At 40.2% G+C, this 20,544-nt stretch overlaps 2 protein-coding genes across 3 annotated transcripts; one reads left to right on the top strand and one right to left on the bottom strand.

Moving 5' to 3' along the window:
• Positions 1 to 3,521: 3,521 nt before the first annotated feature.
• On the top strand, positions 3,522 to 4,596 carry LOC118508014. Its single transcript, XM_036047399.1, has 2 exons — positions 3,522 to 3,634; positions 4,227 to 4,596. Exons 1-2 carry the CDS (start codon positions 3,522 to 3,524, stop codon positions 4,588 to 4,590), a joined length of 477 nt encoding a protein of 158 aa, XP_035903292.1. The 3' UTR covers positions 4,591 to 4,596.
• Positions 4,597 to 4,817: 221 nt separating this feature from the next.
• Positions 4,818 to 18,957, bottom strand: LOC118504820. Of its 2 annotated transcripts, none has more exons than XM_036039825.1 (3): positions 18,828 to 18,949; positions 18,589 to 18,757; positions 4,818 to 5,366 (listed from the first exon to the last, which is right to left on the bottom strand). In XM_036039825.1, the coding sequence occupies exons 1-3, from the start codon at positions 18,851 to 18,853 to the stop codon at positions 4,845 to 4,847; spliced, it is 717 nt and encodes a 238-aa protein (XP_035895718.1). In that variant the 5' UTR covers positions 18,854 to 18,949; the 3' UTR covers positions 4,818 to 4,844. The 2 variants fall into 2 exon arrangements, with proteins under 2 accessions (XP_035895718.1, XP_035895719.1); XM_036039826.1 differs by lacking the exon at positions 4,818 to 5,366 and adding an exon at positions 17,624 to 18,506 and having other exon boundaries at positions 18,828 to 18,957.
• Between the last annotated feature and the right edge of the window lie 1,587 nt (positions 18,958 to 20,544).

The raw sequence follows: 20,544 nt of genomic DNA, 5'->3' as shown, positions 1-20,544 counted from the left end.
CGATCGGCATGAATTATAATAATTATACAATAAGATGTGCGATTTAAATATTCTGTTTTGTAATGTTTTTCCAGCTTTACCCTCAGTGACTAGAATAAAATCTGCTGTTTCAAAAGATGAAACAATAGAACAACGAGAGCAAGGGAACACGGTAAATATGATACCTTTCGCGTCGGTAAAAGGAGAAATAATAGAACAACCAGAACAAGGTAACACTGTAAATATAATTCCTTTGGCGTCGGTAAAAGATGAAATAGAGATGACCACAGAAATTTCAAATTCGACCATCCACCCTATATGCATACAAAATGAAGACAATTTGTTCAATGCCGAATAAAGTGTCCAACAAACTGCATGCATATCATGTACAAAAAAAGACATTGATCATGATCAGTTACCCATAGCATTAAAAAAGGCGAAAGATAAATGCAATCAGTTGCTTGAATTAAATTCTTTTTAATCTCAACAGCTTTCATCTACTTCAGCAGAATAAAATAATTGCAAAGAGGAAATACGTACTTTGAAATTAAGTTTAGACAATCTTAAAGAAAGTTCAATACTTCCACATCAATTCACTGAAAAGATGAAAACGACATTAAAAAACACACTAACGTTGAATCAAATTGATATAATCACCAAAGAAAGGGGTAGAGTTAGGTGGACGAAACAAGAGATAAGTATTTTTTTTTACTTCGTTACTTTGGCAAAAGATCTTATAAGTACATGGCATCTGACTTAAACTACCATTACCTTCATTATCAACGTTACAAAGATATGCCCAAAAACTTAACCTTAAACAGGGTATACTTGATGATGTTTTAACTTTGTTAAAAAATATAACCAGTGAGTTTCAAATTCGTGATCGTGAGTGCGTCATATCCTTGGACGAAATGAAAGCCAACAGAACCATAGAATACGATCCGGCTGCTGAGAAGTAATTGGACCGTACAATTACATGCAAGTGGTTATGGCAACAGGATTGTTTAAAAATTGGAAACAGCCTGTATTCATAGGATTTTATCAGCAAATGACAAAATACATTTTACTGGAAATAATAAAGCGCCTAAGTGATATTAATATTAACGTGGTTACAATCGTAAGCGACAATTGCCAATCCAACATTGGGTGTTGGAAGGACTTAGGCGCACATGAATATTCCCATCCTTATTTTAAGCATCCCATTACAAAATGCAATATTTATGTCTTCCCGGATATTCCTCATCTGTTAAAGTTGGTCAGAAATTGGTTGCTGGATACTGGATTTGAATATAAAAAACAAAAAATCAAATCAGATTTACTCTTCGACTTGGTAGCAAACAGAAACGATGCCGAATTTACACCTTCATACAAATTAACAAAAAATAACTTAGTTATGACCCCTCAAGAACGCCAAAACGTTTGGAGAGCATCCGAACTTCTTTCCAGAACCACTGCTATAACTTTAAAGAGATATTTCCCTGATAACAATGAGGCAAATGATTTGGCATCCTTTATAGAAAAAATAGATGTTTGGTTTAGCGTAGCGAATTCTCTGTCTCCTAATGCTAAGCTTGATTTTAAAAAATCGTACAATGGGAATGAAAATCAAAAACAGGCATTGCATGATATGTTTGAGTTGATTTCAAATATGAGGGCAATAGGAAAATTGGGTATGCAGGTTTTTCAAAAATCTTTATTAATGCATATTACTTCGCTTCAGCTTTTATTCGATGACATGAAAGCGAAGCACAACATCAAATTTATTTCAACGTACAAGGTAAGTACAATATATAAATAGATAAGTTTACATTTTTCTGCAACGTTGTGTTTTATTTTGTTATTACAGCTCAATCAAGATGTCTTAGAGAATTTTTTCTCGCAACTACGCCAAATTGGGGGCGTATATGACCATCCATCTGCCTTACCCTGTCTGTATAGGATTCGTATGATGATTATTGGTAAGTCACCTACCATTCTGCAAAATCATACCGATCAAAAAGGCGATAAAAGCAATAATAGCCAAGAGCCTAATGAAGAATTTTTATCAGCAGCGGTTTTTGCTGAAGTTGATTTAAATCAAACTCTTCCAGAAACCAAAATAATGGAAAATTTGAACAAAATTTGTCAAGGAATCGATGAGAAGAGTGATGATTCTGAAATCGTCAGCACAGTCAGTAGCAAATACATAAGTCACCCTGAACAAGAAAGTGATGGACTGCAATACGTGATGGGTTTTATTGCCAATAAGTTTGACGGGAAATATCCAGATTTACATTTAGGAGGGCAAACATTTAAGGTTACTACTGATCATAGTTACTAGTGATGTGCGGGTCGACCCGAACCTATCGGGTCGGAGACATCCGTAAGCGACCCGGAGCGGTTCGGGTCGTATTCCAAACTTCAACGAGTTCGGGTCGACCCGTGGGTGCAGCAAACCATATGCGAGTTCGACCCGTTGGTTCGGGTCGACCCGTGGGTGCAGCAAACCATATGCGAGTTCGACCTATTGGTTCGGGTCGACCCGTTGGTGCAACGATTTCGAGTTGACCCATACATTCGACGAGTTGAATGACGACGACTGACCGGCTTTTTCTTATGGAAAGGGTTGGGGGGGAGCTTTTCTTCAGCATTTTTCTCGTTTTTATATGCATTTGCCTTACGGGTCTCACTACAACCTACAGGATTTGTGCTTCTTTCTGAACGCAGTCTTCACTTTGTCATCCTTTTAGTCTAGTAAGACTCTCTGGCCGCTCCCAGCATGGGACCAGCCTGGTTCGTTTCACGGGCCAGGTGTCGCGATGAATTCTACTTAACCCATCTCGGAGGACGTTTTTTGCCGCAACAAGTTCTTATTGGTGGATCCCTTTTGAAGGTTCTCTCCCCCTTAACAAAAAAAAAAAAACTCTCTGGCCCCCGAAGCCACCGTTGGCCAACTACTCCAACGCCCATAAGTCGATCCGCCACTGGTCGGAAAGGTGGGAACACGTAGAGGGTCCGTGAACAATATATCGGCGCAGCTTTTCTGTCTTGTAAGGCTTTTTCTTGCACTTATCGTCGATGATTTGTAAAGAGTTGCCACCAAATGGAAAGGAGTACAAAAACAGACAGCGATGATTGTTGTTTGTAAAAGACAGGGTAAATTTTCATAGAATTCATACACACACACACACAACAGCCGGAGTCATTTGCTAGTTTTGGAATGTGTTGAAATAACTCCAATACTTTGCTCGGTTCGTTGGAGGATGTCACACATCTACATAGCTAAAGATGTATTGAACACGTTTCAACCACCGTTCAATGACACCTATCGCGAAGCCCGTCGATAAAAATAAACCACTGGTTTGGTTATATCGACCAATAAATTAATCTACTCGAATTGACATCGCGAACGCCTACCGCTCACGAGTCGATAAAAAGATAACGATCATTATATTTACTGTTCGAGTAGTTACGCTATCTGTCAAGTTGGCTGTCAAATCTCTGGTTTGTTTACAAATAGCAACACCAGTTTGTTACTGCTAGTGGGAAAAGTTTGGTTAAAAATGTTAAATGCATTATTTTTCACGGATGATGGTGAGGATGATTATACAAATCTTGCAGCATACCGAAGGCATTTGCGGAAACAGCTAGATCCGCTTGAATTACCAGATAAAACGTAAGTGAAAACATGTGTGGTGAAATGTAAGTTTAGGGTTCGCAGCAAATTTCCATGTGAAAGTGTAGTTGATAAGTGACCATCGATTGCATTGATACGTGGAAGGATGCTAAGACACTCTGAAGACGGAGCGGGCAGTGGTTTACAGTATGGCTAGTCAGGTGGTTGCTGGTTCTAGTTGCCGGAGAAGCGCACACTGAACTTTGATGAAAAGCCTTCCGAAGGGTGTCGCAAAGTGCGTGTCGTATGTCGGGTTCGCGCGAGGCCCGGTATTAGGAGATTGAGTGTTCCGTTGGTCATTACGTTACTGGTAGCTTGCCGGCAACTTAAATTATGCGTGTTGTGTTCTAATCCTTGTTAGATCAACAGCTTTTTTTTATGTATTTCGAGTTAGACGGCTTGACGCCGTATTGACAACACCGCGTGTGTTGACGATTACAAGTACATTTAAATTAACAAGGCATTTCCTCCCTGTTATTTTGCCTTATCCCGGGCATGCTCGGATGATAGGATCAACAGCTGTTGCCTTTTTTTATAGGTTTTTATGATTTTAAGTTGTTCAATATTCATACATTTCATGTTGATTTTTTAGGTTTATTCAAAATTTTCGACTTTCGAAGGCGCTGTTTATTGAAATTCTTGGCAAAATAGCACCGTTTATTGCCCCTAAACATAACCGGGGATTATCAGCAAAGGAAAAGTTGGCGACAACTTTACGGTTTTTGGCACAAGGATCATACCAGCAGGGTGTTGGTAAAGATTTCAACATGGCAATTGGGCAATCAACTTTTTCCGAAACATTGGATCAAACCCTATCCGCGCTGGAGCGTGAACTTGCCTATGCTATCGACATAAATATGACAGAAGACGAAAAATCAGACGCCAGGCAATATTTTTATGCAAAATTACCCGTACCTGGTGTATCCGCACAGAAATGGCGAACCCAATACGACTGAAGCACTATTTAACGAACAGCATGCCAAAGCGCGTGCCATTGTCGAACGAACATTCGGTGTGCTCAAAGGACGATTTCGCTGCATTAATGGTGAAAGGCAGCTACACTATGCACCGAACAAATGTGTTCGAATTGTTAATGTTTGTTGTATGTTGCACAACATTTTAATTATGCATAGTGTTCCCGAGATGAATCAATAATCTGCGAGATGCTCGCATTGAAAATACGAAAGAATGGTGTTTACGAGTCATCATTTTATTTGTTATGTTTCATGTAATTAAGCATTTCCTCATAAATTCCCAATGTTCCCTTTGTTAACATTTTAAAACTATCCGAAATTTCCCTGAGATGTTTGTTCGTCTCTTCGTTTTGTTGTAACACCTTTGTCTGAAATTCCGCGAGTTTTGATGTTGCTGTTTTGGCTGCAGTCTTTTTCTGTTCAGATGGTTCCGACTGGTTCCTATTTCCTTGGCTATGATGTGAAGGACCCGGTTGTTCAGTAGGCTGGTTTTGGTGTGATGAATCCTGTTGGTCAGTCGCTTGGCTATGATGCGATTGCCCTGGCTGGTCTATTTCGTTCCGTTTTTCCGTTCGTATTCCGATGCATAGACTTCCCTCAATCCTGGCAGTGATGTCTCGAATGTTAGTGATGACGGCAATTCGTTCTTCTAACTCGTTGAGTGTCGTGAATCTCGGGTTCCCGCCTCCAGTCATCTGCACCTCTTTCTTATTTTGGCTCAATTTCTTCTTGACGGTAGATTTTTTTTCGATCCATGACACTTATCGCCAACCAAATTAACCATCAGTCGATAAATATATCGATCGATATAACGACTATCATGGCGGAATGGTATCGCAACGCAACAAATTTGTCAACCCGTAAAACGATGGTAACAACTGTCATGCCCGTCATACAAATCGTGAGGAAAAAGTCGAGCAGTGGTTAAAAAAGTCGTTAATTTGCATCGCGAACGACACAGTTTGGCACTACCGATCGATATATTTTTCTACTGCCACGAACCAGTTGATAAACGGTACGGAGTCGGATTTGAGAGCTTACGTTGGATTTAGGAAAAAAAATTGTACTATTGTAAACACTGTAAAATTATGAACCTTAACTTTAAGCTACCTTATCTGTATATACCCTGACAGCTGTCATAGTGACAGCCAAGCCAGTCGAATAAAAAAAGTACCGTTTGAGCTTCGGAAGAGAAAACACCTTCAGCCTTCAGCCTTCAGCCTTCAGTTACAAATTTCGGAAATTTTTCACGTTTTACATCTCAGAAGTGGGATATTATCATCATGCCTACAAAGGACGAAATGGTGTGTGTAATCGAGGCTTCCGGGAGCCATGTACCCTCAACTGTAACAATCGGACAAATTCGGAAGCTGTTCGAAGATGTTACCGGCGTGCATGAGGAAAACAAAATGGTGGCCGCTATTGTTCCCACCGACGCTGCCGAAACCATCATCGCTGATGTTTGTGCAGCAACCGACGTTCCTGTGTGTGCAGCAACCGACGCCGTTACATGTGCTGCACCCGATGCTTCCACCCGTGAATCGAATGACGCCGTCTTGGTTCCTCATGGAACGAGTGCCATTTTGAATTTGGAGGAACGCATTCGACAATTGCAACAGGAGAAAGCCATACTTACTGTTGCGAACGCGACAAAATAAAATTGAGCTAAACTGACAGGCATGCAAGAGTTAGATGAGAAACTTTAAATAACTAAATATCTTTGTTTAGGATAAATTCTCAACGGAAAATATTATCTTAGGAAAACAACCTTAAGTCACAGAGAGGCCTCATACCGTGAGGAAAACGAAAGTATGGTGCGTTATTGGAAATATTTCGAAAAAGGGACAATATCCAGACATATGAAAATTATAAATAAACTCAACCCATGTAATAAAAACGAAAGTGAAGAACATGGGCCGAAAAGGGTTAACACTAGAACACAATGCATACATTGTCATTGCGCGATTAGCTTCATGAAAGAACGACCAACGCACGGTCGTAGGGCAGTGAAGGAAAGACCAACTTGACGAATAGAACAAACGAAGCACAGGCAATAGGAAAATAGGCATACGCACTTGAACCACAGATGCGCGATGCATTACCCATGGTCATAAAACGATAGGGTAACAATCGCCAGATATTGTAACATTACAGACCTCCTACACTAGCCGACGCCTGGCAGGGGTCAACGCATCAGCATACCGAATTAGGAAAAGGGAGATCGATGTAATGCTATTTCATGTTCTTTTTCCCACGGAATTTTAGTATATAAGATAGGATTTTTGAGAATAAAAATCGACTTGTAATCCAAACCTCAACGAAGAAGCTTGTGTTTCATTGTTTGGGTATCCATACAGAATCGGGAAAGTTTAACCTTTGCCTTCCCTCCGGAAATTGGTTACGCATTTCGGTGCCTCCCCACTCCGTCGGAATCACGGTTAGAAACTTCTCCTGGTTATCCAGGAAAAAAGGCTAATCGTCTGATCGAGCTACGGCATTGCCGTTGTCCACGCCGAGTTAGTGTAGTGCGAGTCCGCCGCTAAAAACTTCTCCTGGTTTTCCAGGAAAAAAGGTTAGCCGCCTGATTCAAGCAACTCTGACAAGGCCAGGAATCTGCGCGGAGATCTCCGAATCGATCACTCCTTCGCGTGGTCGGTTCAACAACGGTTCGTTATCGAACTAACAAATGGTGGCTCCAGAGAGGAGTTGTTAATATCCGCGCGCGTTAACAACTCATTCGAGTGAACTTACGTTCGTGGTGTGCTGTCGCCAAAAGAACAGCCTCTAACTGAACCCGCACCGAGTAGTGTTTCAAAAAGGTTCAGATTCAATTTCTGCGCTCGTGAAAAATAAAGTGAATTGCAGCGAGTGAAACGGTTTACAATTAATACACGTAAGAACTACAGTGCTATAAGTTAACCGATCGAGTGCCGTTGCGATCATATCAATGTGCACAAGTGCAGAACAAAATCGGAGAGCATCAGTGAGTGCCAGTGCGTGATTTAAGCTATATATAAGCAATAAACACGGCTCCGAACTAACCCATACCAAAGGTTAATAAAGTTCTTCCAAAAAGGTAGAACTAAACGGAGTACGTTATTTTACTATCCGAGAACAATAGTGTTACAATACGGCTCCGGAGTGAACGAAAAAAGTTTACATCCGAAAGAAACTCGAAAGTAACTTTAAATGTTTGAGAAAGAAAAACTCTTCAGTGAAGACGTCTATGCTTACGAAAGAAATCGTGTTTAACAATCAGTACGTGGACAACCGCGGAATAATAAGTTAACCGAGTGAATGGCGTTGCGATCACATTAAAGTGCTCGAGTTTAAACAAGTTGAGGACATAAAATTACCAGTGCATAAAGGAAGCTTATTAGCGATAAGCACGTGGGAACGAGTTCTCGTAAGGCGTATCTTAACGGAGTAAGTCAGTTGACTATCGGTGCAGATGGTTTTTTAGTACGACTCCGGAGTGAATTATCAGCGAGATCGAGACCACATTGAACTACCGGGCACGTCAAGGAAAGGTAACACCGAAAACGGTAAGTCAAACTTTCTTATTTATAGCTCAGAGTAGGAATTTTAAAGATCCGCCGACATGCCTTATAAATTTACCACAAACACATCCGGCAGTTGCCGATTGTGCGTGGCGGAAGACACTTCCGAAGAAAGCATGATTTCATGCTATGAATGTGATAGATGGTTTCATTTAACATGTGCCAAACTATCACGTAAACCAAAGCCGGAAGAATGCTGGCTTTGCGTAAAATGTCAAAAGATAGCATATGAACTTAATAGATTGCCCAAAGAATCTGCTAGTAAGGATACAGAGGCTATGTTCACACGACTATTGATTGGTCAGCAGGAACAATCAAAGGAACGGTTACAAGAATTTTTAAAAGCAGTAATAACTATTGCGAGCGACAAACAAGGATCGCCGCACATAGAAACGCTATTGAAAAGACAATCGCTTATGCAGTTGCCGAGATTTGGAGGGGATCCTGTAGAATGGCCGAATTTTAAGCAAACATTTGATGATACTAATGAGGAGGGAAGATTCTCTAATTTAGAGAATTTAAACCGCCTTAAACAGGCCTTATATGGACCAGCCCTCAAAAGCGTTCAACAATTAATGCTGGATTCTTCAAACGTGCCAGAAATAATGACACGCTTAAAGAACTCCTTCGGGAGAACAGATTTAGTGTATCTTGAACTACGTAATAATCTGTATAAAATCCGAGGAGATTCCAAAAGCATTGTAGTGGAAATGGTAAACGCTTTAGAAAACCTCATTCAAACAGTAAACTTGATGAGCGAACCGGACTACCTGAAAGATCATACGCTGGTGTTGGAGTTGACTGCTAGGCTACCACACCAAATTCAGGAAAAAAGAGCCCAGTACATGGCTGAAGCGGAATCACCGTTAAGGGTTCAAACTCTAGATAACCTATGCGATTGGTTGAGACCTTTCGCTAAAACGGCAAACATGCTAAAAACGACATCCGCACATACCCAACGTGAAGGCGTTCATCTCCACGAACAAAAAATCCCATACAAAGGTTTTCAAGAACCAATCAAAAAGGGTAAGGATTTCGAACAGAATTCGATAGAAGCAAGCAAATGCTTAATATGCAATAAGCTACATGAAACGATCAAATGTTATGCATTGGTCAATGAGGTGCCATCTGAGCGAATAAAAATTGCTCGAAATAAAGGTTTATGTTTAGGTTGCTTGAAATCTAACAATCATACAATACATGATTGTAGATCCGCGCAAATTTGCGGAATAAATGGATGCACCGATAGGCATCATAAAATGCTTCATGTACCTCAAAATTTTGAAATCGCAGGAGTAAACAATCATCAAGAACTAGAAGCAGCGTCATCAACGCACTTCCAAGTGTTGCCAGTTGAATTAATAAACGGCGATCACAAAATAAAAACCTATGCGCTATTAGACCCAGGTTCATCCTCAACCCTATTAGAAGAAAACGTTGCGCGTCAACTTAACCTAAATGGGGAAGTAAAACCGCTCCAATTACTATGGACACAAGGCAAACAAACTGAACACGTTAAAAGCCAAAACGTGGAATTAAGAATCAAGGGTCCAACTAAAAAGGGTTTTCAACTGAAGAATGTGAGAACGGTTAAAGATTTGAAATTACCTGTTCAATCTTTAGATTATGATGATCTAAGCAAAAAATATCCTCACCTTGCTAATCTTCCTGTTTCAGGATTTCAAAACATTCGACCCACTATAATGATCGGCTTGAATAACAATCATTTATTGATGGGGTTTAAACATAAATATGGTAAACCCACAGAACCGATAGCAATGAGGACAAGATTGGGTTGGCTAATTTACGGAAAAACAACCGAAAGCCAAGAAGAAGAATATTCCATGATAGTACAAGAGAAAGAAAGTTTTCGTAAACCAATATCCAACCAATTTTCAGTAGAAAAGTGTGGATTAAAACCAGGTGATAAAATTTCTCTTTCTACGGATATTGCAAAGTCAAGCTTAAAACAATCAGCAAAAAGAAGGAAAATAAAATCTGAAAAAACGATTTGCAGAGATATCAATGGCCATGGGTCAAAAAGAGACAAATCCAGAGAGATTCGTCAAAAGGGCTGCAAATTAATAAATGAAAATTCAGTTCTTCAGGCATCAACTACAAAAAAGAAAAGAAATAGGATTTCTACCTGTATCGCAAACTCCAATCATTTTATGGAAGTACAAATGACAAAAGATCGAAAAGGATCTACACCTGTAAAAATTTTACACGGGAAATACCGCCGTCCAGTCAATGAACTGGCGGATTTGAATGTTTACGGCAAACAAAGGTTTGAATCACCGTTAAACAAGAAACAAAGGCTACCCAATAAAGGACGAATTGAAAGTAGTTTCATAGGAATACATGAAGAAAATATGATTGAAGAGATAATTGATAAAGAATTACCAACAATAAAGATGAAAAGTAAGAAAATAATTTCTGATACATGGAACTACGAGGTTTTGACACCCAGCTCAAGGAAAGCTACTGCAATCACACAAACCATTAAGCCTACAGGAAAAAAGCAAATTGGCTTAATCAAAGGCCTCAGGGTATTGTTCCACAATTTATCGACCTTTATAATAATCATGTTATTTCTCTTTTCAGCTGAAGTTTTGGGTAATACAACAAGGGGATTGATTACATATTTGATTGCAACCAACGAACTATTCGCAAAAGAAAATAGCCTCTTGCATGCCACAAATGATATAAGAAGAAAAGAAAATCTATCAAATCAAATCGACACAAACGAAACGTTCAAATATTTTAACTTTCAAAAATTCAAAGTAAAAAACGATCGTCAAATGGACATTGCGATAAAAAATACACATTAGTTTTCTAAAAGAGTAGAAGCGAAGAGATTAGCTCAAACGTTAGAAAAAATCGACTATGACTCTCTATATCAAAAGTCAGGTAATTGCAACGCACCCGCGCAAGGGCAACGCATTTCATCAGTAACGTCTGATTTCAAACAGAATCAGAGAAGTCTTCAGAGCGTCATTCTTCATCCGGCAGATACAATTGTTCTGCTATCAACAATTAGATGACAACGGTCAACGTCGAAGGGAACTACGAAGCGGTAATATGCGGTTGGCTAGTGCTTAGATACGAAATTGGCTATCTCAACAAAAAAGTGGAACTTCAAAGGGTGTGCAAAGTCACAACTATAATCTACGAAGAAAGCTAGCTAATGTTCAACTATCAAACGTTCAAGGTCGAACAAATGCTGTATGTCTTGCTAACGCCATCGAGAGACTACTGTTTGGTCATATGGGCCGAGTCTGATGGTAAGCGAAATCAAGATGCTGAGATCTCCAGAAGATGAAAAACCTGCTATACTAAGTGATGAGAGAATCACTTCTTCTGTGCAACTAAATCAGAGCTGAACAACACCCAAGTCTACAATAGTTTCCGCGTAACGCCTTACTGCGGTCTAAACTTTAATCTTGGTCGACCAGCTGATTGCAATGCATCTTCAACTATCGATATCTAAATCTTAAAATCCAGCATCAAAATGACGGATATTCTTCACATCGTAACCACTTGAGAAATCGCCCAACTGAAGTCATCGTGTTTAAGACGAAGACGTGTGAAATCAACGAGCAACTACAACATCTCTTATCCTGTAGAGATTCTTGAAATCGTGTTAATCAAAGTCGTATCTGAGTATCAATGCCCAACGCGCAGCCCAACGAGTAGTCCAATGTGCAACCAACAGTGAATTATGCCTCACTACTATTATCTCCTTCGTCATCGCCGCGACAACCTACGAGCACTAACGCATCCTCACCGGCTAGACATCTGTAAATCGTTTCTACAACCAACTGCAAGCATCCATGAACCGACAACGGCAGAATGCGTGCAATTAAAATCAGGTGTCGTATAATGAGAGCGCGAGACAATTCAATTGATTAAAATATTAGGAAAATCAACTCAAAAGGAGAAGTTAAATTTTATCTCAGCAGTAATACGTCGCGTTTATTTGGTAAAACTTGTAGTTTTACGAGGGCCGGAATGTTGCGAACGCGACAAAATAAAATTGAGCTAAACTGACAGGCATGCAAGAGTTAGATGAGAAACTTTAAATAACTAAATATCTTTGTTTAGGATAAATTCTCACCGGAAAATATTATCTTAGGAAAACAACCTTAAGTCACAGAGAGGCCTCATACCGTGAGGAAAACGAAAGTATGGTGTGTTATTGGAAATATCTCGAAAAAGGGACAATATCCAGACATATGAAAATTATAAATAAACTCAACCCATGTAATAAAAACGAAAGTGAAGAACATGGGCCGAAAAGGGTTAACACTAGAACACAATGCATACATTGTCATTGCGCGATTAGCTTCATGAAAGAACGACCAACGCACGGTCGTAGGGCAGTGAAGGAAAGACCAACTTGACGAATAGAACAAACGACGCACAGGCAATAGGCAATAGGAAAATAGGCATACGCACTTGAACCACAGATGCGCGATGCATTACCCATGGTCATAAAACGATAGGGTAACAATCGCCAGATATTGTAACATTACAGACCTCCTACACTAGCCGACGCCTGGCAGGGGTCAACGCATCAGCATACCGAATTAGGAAAAGGGAGATCGATGTAATGCTATTTCATGTTCTTTTTCCCATGGAATTTTAGTATATAAGATAGGATTTTTGAGAATAAAAATCGACTTGTAATCCAAACCTCAACGAAGAAGCTTGTGTTTCATTGTTTGGGTATCCATACAGAATCGGGAAAGTTTAACCTTTGCCTTCCCTCCGGAAATTGGTTACGCATTTCGGTGCCTCCCCACTCCGTCGGAATCACGGTTAGAAACTTCTCCTGGTTATCCAGGAAAAAAGGCTAATCGTCTGATCGAGCTACGGCATTGCCGTTGTCCACGCCGAGTTAGTGTAGTGCGAGTCCGCCGCTAAAAACTTCTCCTGGTTTTCCAGGAAAAAAGGTTAGCCGCCTGATTCAAGCAACACTGACAAGGCCAGGAATCTGCGCGGAGATCTCCGAATCGATCACTCCTTCGCGTGGTCGGTTCAACAACGGTTCGTTATCGAACTAACACTTACGTTGCAAAAGGAAATGGCGGAATTAAAATCAACATTCGTCAGAAAAGCCGAGAATAACGTCGGCACGACTCCAACAGCGATGCGGGATGTGTTTGAGTGCATAAGCGGCATAGTGACGCCGTTTTCTGGTGACAACAGGGAAAACATCAGAGTGTGGTTTGAGGAAGTGGAGAAAGCGTCTGAGTTGCTGCAACTAAGCGAAACAATGTTGCTTATTGTTACGCGACGTTTGCTATCCGGAACCGCTGCCCTGTTTGCCAACACCCTGCGTATAAAAAACTACGATGAATTAAAAGAGAAATTGATTTCATCATTCGGAAAAGGGCCATCCTTGGAGTGTGTGTACCAGGAGCTTCGACGCCGACGATTGTTAGCGTCGGAAACTACATTCAGGTATGTCCTGGAAATGGAAAAGATCGCACGAAAAGGACCGATTCCTGAAGAAGAACTGGTTACAATTATCATTGATAATATGGGAGATGCGAGTAATACCAGCGCGATGCGTTATTCAGCCAACACTGTTAAGGAGCTGAAATCTATGTTGGAGAAATACGAACAACTTCGAATGTTAAAGGCATCTGTTTCATCTCCCCGTGTTCACCCGAATTCACAACAACCCTCCGCTGCCGGTACCGGAAACCGTACTTCAGAAACAAGGTGTTTCAACTGTTCCGCGTATGGACATTTTCGTGAGAAGTGTCCTAAACCCCCTCGCCCACCAGGATCCTGTTTTCGATGCCACCAATTGGACCACGTTTTTAAAGACTGTCCCGATCGAAAAAAACATCAGCCGCCGTCATCTTTACTACCGACACCGATGGTGTAAGACTGCAAGAAACGCAAGAGGTAAGTGTTGCCTTTAAATTGGGAGATTGTTGGAGCGAAGTGATAACATGTGTGCGTTGTTTATTTGATTCAGGAAGCCCAGCAAGCTTCATCGATGAATCGTTGGTCCCAAGATGCCATTTAAATGTTTTGCAATCATCAATATATCGTGGCTTAGGAAAAAAAATTCTTCAAACGCGTGGACAGCTTCTGTGCCGTATTGAATTCAACGGTCAATATAAGGACCATACATTTGTTATCCTTAGCAAAGGTAGCATGGCGTGGCCATTAATTATCGGTACGGATCTATTAACCAAATTTGATGTTCATCTTACACAAATAAAATTTAAATATAAAAAACAACAATTACTTCACATGAATAATCAGTTAAACCTGCCTATTATAGCACCACACATTTTGTCACAGCTCCAACGAATCGGTTTATTGAAACAAGAGGAAAAAGTTTACCTAGAGATTGCACCACACAACTTAGCTAGCCCAAAATTGAACAATGACCAAATCCATTTAGAATTACCTTCTGAAAAGATCAATGACGATGTTTTTACAGAACTTTGTGCGATTGATTTAACCGAGAATAGAAAATTAAATATCAATCCCATCCTTACAAAGGAACAAATAACTGTCCTAGAAACAATAATTGAAAACAATTACATCAATTTCCCTTCTGAGCTTATAAAATATTCTGATCACCGTATGAAAATCAACCTAATTCATGATACTCCAATTTTCTGTAAACCACGACGTCTATCATACTCTGAGCGAAATCAAGTCAAAGAAATAGTAAAAGACTTATTGGATAAAAAAATAATTCGACCAAGCAATTCCCCATATGCTTCTGCACTCGTTCTTGTGCGAAAAAAGAACGGTGAGATTAGGAAATGTGTTGATTTTCGACCAATCAACAAAATCACGGTTAGGGACAATTATCCTATTCCCCTCATAGATACATGTTTAGAGCATTTGAGTAATAAAGTTTTTTACTTTATTAGATCTTAAAAGCGGTTTCCACCAAGTAAGAATGCACGAAGACTCTATAAAATATACTTCGTTTATCACACCAGACGGACAATATGAATATCTAAACATGCCATTTGGATTAAAAAATGCCCCGGCCGTATTTCAAAGATTTATTAATGATATTCTTAGGGAGTTCATAGATTCTGAAAAACTAGTGGTCTACTTAGATGATATTATCATCGCTTCAGAAAATTTTGACTCACACATTCAGATATTGACCGAAGTTTTTAGGAAAATACGAGAGAATGGATTAGAGCTTCGACTCGACAAATGTCACATTGCCCAAACAGAATTAGACTATTTAGGATACAAGGCAAACTCACTTGGTATACGTCCGAGTGATAAACATATTTCAGCAATTAACGATTACCCTATGCCTAAAAACACTAAACAGGTTCAGAGATGCCTTGGGCTTTTCTCGTATTTTCGTCGCTTTGTACCTTCATTTTCAATCATAGCTAAACCACTTACAAACTTACTTCGAGCAGACAAAACTTTTATTTTTGTTTCGGATTGCGTAAAAGCCTTTGAAACTCTTCGACAAAAACTGATATCAGCCCCGGTATTATCTATTTTGATTCATCCCGAGAGACCGAGCTGCACTTTGATGCTTGTGCTATAGGTTTTGGGTCTGTATTATTACAAAAACAAGATGACAGAAAGTTTCACCCTATAGCCTACTTTCCGAAAACAGCATCAAAAGATGAGTCCAAGTTACACAGCTACGAACTAGAAACATTGTCAGTCATATATGCCCTCAAACGCTTTCATAGTTATGTTCATGGTATTCCTTTAACAATAATTACAGCTTGTAACTCTCTTGTAGAAACACTTAAGAACAGAAATGCATCTGCAAAAATTGCACGATGGTCTCTTTTCTTGGAAAACTATACAATGAAGCATCGCCCAGGTACTGCCATGAGTCATGTAGATGCTCTAAGTAGGTCATTTTCTGTTAATGTAATAGAGGAACTAGATATTGACACTCAATTGCAAATAGCTCAAGCTCGTGATCCAGCCATAGAAGCATTGAAAAGCGAATTGGAGATAAGGCCTGTAAATGGCTACACCTTTCAAGATGGTTTGGTTTATAGACAATCACCCTCAAACAGATTACAATTATATGTTCCAAGAGAAATGATAGACAATGTGATACGATACATACACGAAAAAGTAGGTCACTTAGGAACTGGGAAATGTTGTGATCAAATTAGCAAAAACTATTGGTTTCCTCTTATGAAGACTCGAGTAGAAAACTTTATCAAAAATTGTCTGAAATGCATCATTTACTCCTCGCCAGCCCGGAATAATAATCGAAATCTCCACAGTATACCCAAAGTAGCAACTCCCTTTGATACCATACACATTGATCATTTAGGCCCTTTACCTACTACCCAGTCGAAGAGAAAATATATATTAGTGGTCATTGATGCGTTTACTAAATTTGTAAAACTATACCCAACATCATCGACTAACGCACGAGAAGTATGTAATGCTCTATCCCAATATATGGCATATTATAGTCGACCAAAACGTGTCATCAGTGATCGGGCCGCATGCTTCACTTCTACACAGTTTACTGAGTTTTTAAATGCTCGAGGCATTTGCCACGTTTTGAATGCGACTTGTTCACCCCAAGCAAACGGGCAAGTCGAGAGAGTGAATAGGGTACTAAGACCAATTCTAAGCAAACTCTCAAAAACCTACGATCACGGCAATTGGAGTGCTCAATTAGTCAAAGCAGAGTACGCTCTGAATAATACAATCCATGCGTCATCTAAATTTACTCCCTCAGTTATGCTGTTTGGAATCGAAGAAAAGCGGTCCGGTGGTTGATGAGCTTTCCGAATTTTTGGAAGAGAAAAATGAAACACCCCTGAGGGATTTCGAATCGATACGACGTCAAGCATCTGAAAACATAGGAAAATCTCAGAACACAAACGAAAGATATTTTCTTAAGAAAAACAACCCCGCACCTGTATACAACATAGGAGATTAAGTAGTAATTCGGAATACAGATACGTCGCCTAATTCAAATAAGAAATTAATTCCAAAATATAGAGGACCGTATATAATTCACAAAGTTCTGCCAAACGATCGATATGTAGTGCGTGATATTGATGGTCATCAAATAACTCAAATACCATTCGACGGGGTCTTAGAATCAGATAAACTTAAACACTGGGTGCAACCAAATCTCGTTCAAGATAGCGGAAACTCCCAAGGCAACACATTACCCATTTAGATTTAGTTCGTGTAGTGTGTATGTATAGTTCATAAGTTCAAAAGAATTGCGGTCAATTCCATTGTCAGGTTGGCCGAGTTGTAAACACTGTAAAATTATGAACCTTAACTTTAAGCTACCTTATCTGTATATACCCTGACAGCTGTCATAGTGACAGCCAAGCCAGTCGAATAAAAAAAGTACCGTTTGAGCTTCGGAAGAGAAAACACCTTCAGCCTTCAGCCTTCAGCCTTCAGTTACAAATTTCGGAAATTTTTCACGTTTTACACTATTTATGTGCTATGTCAAAATTTTTCTAGTAAATTTAACGATTTTATTAGGTCGTAAAAGGAAAAAAAAATGCTGAAAATTATATTTATCATGATTTTGCCGAGAATTTTAATGAATTACGAATTTTGAATAAATCTAAACAATCAACATGTAATGTAATAATATTGAAAAACTTAAAATCATGAACACTTATAAAAATAGGCAACGGCTGTTCATCCAACAAGGATTAGTACACAACACGCATAATTTAAGTTGCTGGCAAGCTACCACTAACGTAATGACCAACGGAACACTCAATCTCCTAATACCGGGCCACGCGCGAACCCGACATACGACACGCGCTCTGCGACACCCTTCGGAAGGATTTTCATCAAAGTTCAGTGTGCGCTTCTCCGGGAACTAGAGCCCGTAACCACCTGACTAGCCATACTGTAAACCACTGCCCGCTCCGTCTTCAGGGTGTACACCTCTTAGCATCCTTCCACGTATCAATGCAATCGATGGTCACTTCCACCACACATGTTTTCACTTACGTTTTATCTGGTAATTCAAAATGCCAGGTAACAAATGCCTTCGGTATGCTGCAAGATTTGTATGATCATCATCACCATCATCCGTGAAAAATAATGCATTAAACAGTTTTAACCAAACTTTTCCCACTAGCAATAACAATCTTGTGTTGCTATTTGTAAACAAACCAGAGATTTGACAGCCAATTTGACAGATAGCGTAACTACTCGATCAGTATTTATATCGATCGTTATCTTCTTATCGACTCGTGAGCGGTAGGCGTTCGCGATGCCAATTCGAGTAGATTAATTTATTGGTCGATATAACCAAACCAGTGGTTTATTTTTATCGACTGGCTTCGCGATAGATGTCCATGTCTGTCAAGAAAATTATGAAATAAAAACAAAATAATAATAATGATAATTGGCTTATTTTTTAACAAATGTTACAGATACATACCCTTTTCCATGCTGCTCCATCCTTCACAGCCGGTCCCATTGAATTGAGTTCCAAAGCCACATCCTTCCAGAATGATGTAGGATTGGAAGTCGCACCTCTTGCTACCTCGGGATTTCGTTCCATTATTTCCACAAGTTTCTCTTGCTGACATTTTGTATAACGGACTTTCCTGAAAAACCATAAAAATCAAATCAACACGATGCAGCAAATTAAAAGTTGTGAAATTTAAATATACTTACCCCTTTCCTTCGTTGAGGCCCTTCATAGTTAGTCACGTTATCACACACAACGCGTTATTACTCGACAAGTCTTGCGGAGCAACAGCTCAACTCCTACCATCTCTTCATTGATTTCAAAGCCGCCTATGACAGCATAGCCAGGTGGTACGTGGCCAAAGTGTACGACGCAATGAACTCTTTTGGAATCCCGACAAAGCTTACCAGGCTTGTACGAATGACAATGGCCAACATCACATGCCAGGTGAAGGTGGATGGAAAACTCTCAGGGCCCTTTGCTACCCCCAAGGGCCTGCGCCAGGGAGATGGGCTCGCCTGTCTCCTCTTCAATCTGGCGCTAGAGAGAGCCATCCGTGACTCAGAGGTGGAAACTTCGGGGACCATCTTCTATAAGTCAATCCAGATCCTGGCATACGCTGATGACATAGACATCATTGGTTTGAGGCTCTCCTATGTAGCAGAAGCTTATCAAAGGATCGAGCGTGCGGCACAGAACCTCGGGTTGGAGATTAACGAGGCGAAAACCAAAATGATGGTGGCACCACCAGCGGCCCTGCTAACAAACACTGATTTACGCAGGGGTGATGTACAGATAGGTGACCGCACTTTCGAAGTCGTCCAAAACTTCACCTATCTGGGGTCAAAAGTCAGCACCGACAACAACATTGATGTTGAGTTACGCGCACGGGTGCTGGCTGCCAACCGTTTATACTACAGCCTGAGGAAACTTCTCCACTCTAAATACCTGTAGCGACGGACGAAGCTGGGACTGTACAGAACTTTTATAGTCCCAGTACTCACATACACCTCTGAGACATGGACTCTGTCCAAAACTGACGAAGCCCTCTTAGCCGCGTTCGAGAGGAAGATGCTCAGAAGGATTTTTGGCTCCGTATGTGTGGAAGGACAATGGAGGAGCCGCTACAATGACGAGCTCTACGAGCTGTACGATGATCTTACTATCGTACAGCGCATTAGACTCGCCAGGCTCCGGTGGGCTGGTCACGTCATAAGAATGACACCGGACGACCCAGCCCGTAAAGTCCTTTTTGGGCCGTCCACAAGGACAGAGAAGGCGTGGTAGGCTCAAATTGAGATGGAGTGATGGCGTTGATGCGTCCGCCAGAACGGCCGGGATAACAGATTGGCAGACGACGGCGCTGAACCGTGAGCGATATCGAGGATTGTTGCAGCAGGCCAAGACCGCAAAGCAGTTGTAGCGCCTGATAAGTAAGTAAGGTTTGTATCCTCCTTTGGGACGTCTATCCCATAATCAGAGGCGTACCACCTCTTGTGTGGTAGAGAGGACTGTTGCGTCCATTTCTCTTGAGTTTCAATTGTCATTTGTTGTTTTTCCTTTTTTTTCTATTGGTTGTCACAGTGTTTATGTTGTGAGTTTTGTTTCGGTATTGTGTGTGTTTTGTTCAGAGGTACGGTTGGTATGATTTTTCCTTTTGTTTTTTTTTTTTTGTTTTTTTTTTGTCGATATGTGCATTTTTTTATGAATTTGTGTTGTTTTTTTTCATAATTTTTTTTTATTTGTGGTTTTGTATTACTATCCTGACTTCTATCTTTTTTTTTATTATTATGTTTGTGCTGTTTTGTAGGTTAGATTGTGGGTTATCCTGCTTTGTGTTCTATTGTGCTTTGTGTAGATATTCTCTCCTATGTAGTATCTAGGCGTATTTTTGTTCGTCAAAGAAACGTCAGATTGCAGTAT

The sequence above is a fragment of the Anopheles stephensi genome, chromosome 2 (assembly GCF_013141755.1).
Source record: "Anopheles stephensi strain Indian chromosome 2, UCI_ANSTEP_V1.0, whole genome shotgun sequence".
Classification (NCBI taxonomy): Eukaryota; Metazoa; Arthropoda; class Insecta; order Diptera; family Culicidae; genus Anopheles; species Anopheles stephensi.
This window is presented reverse-complemented; position numbering and strand designations above follow the sequence as displayed.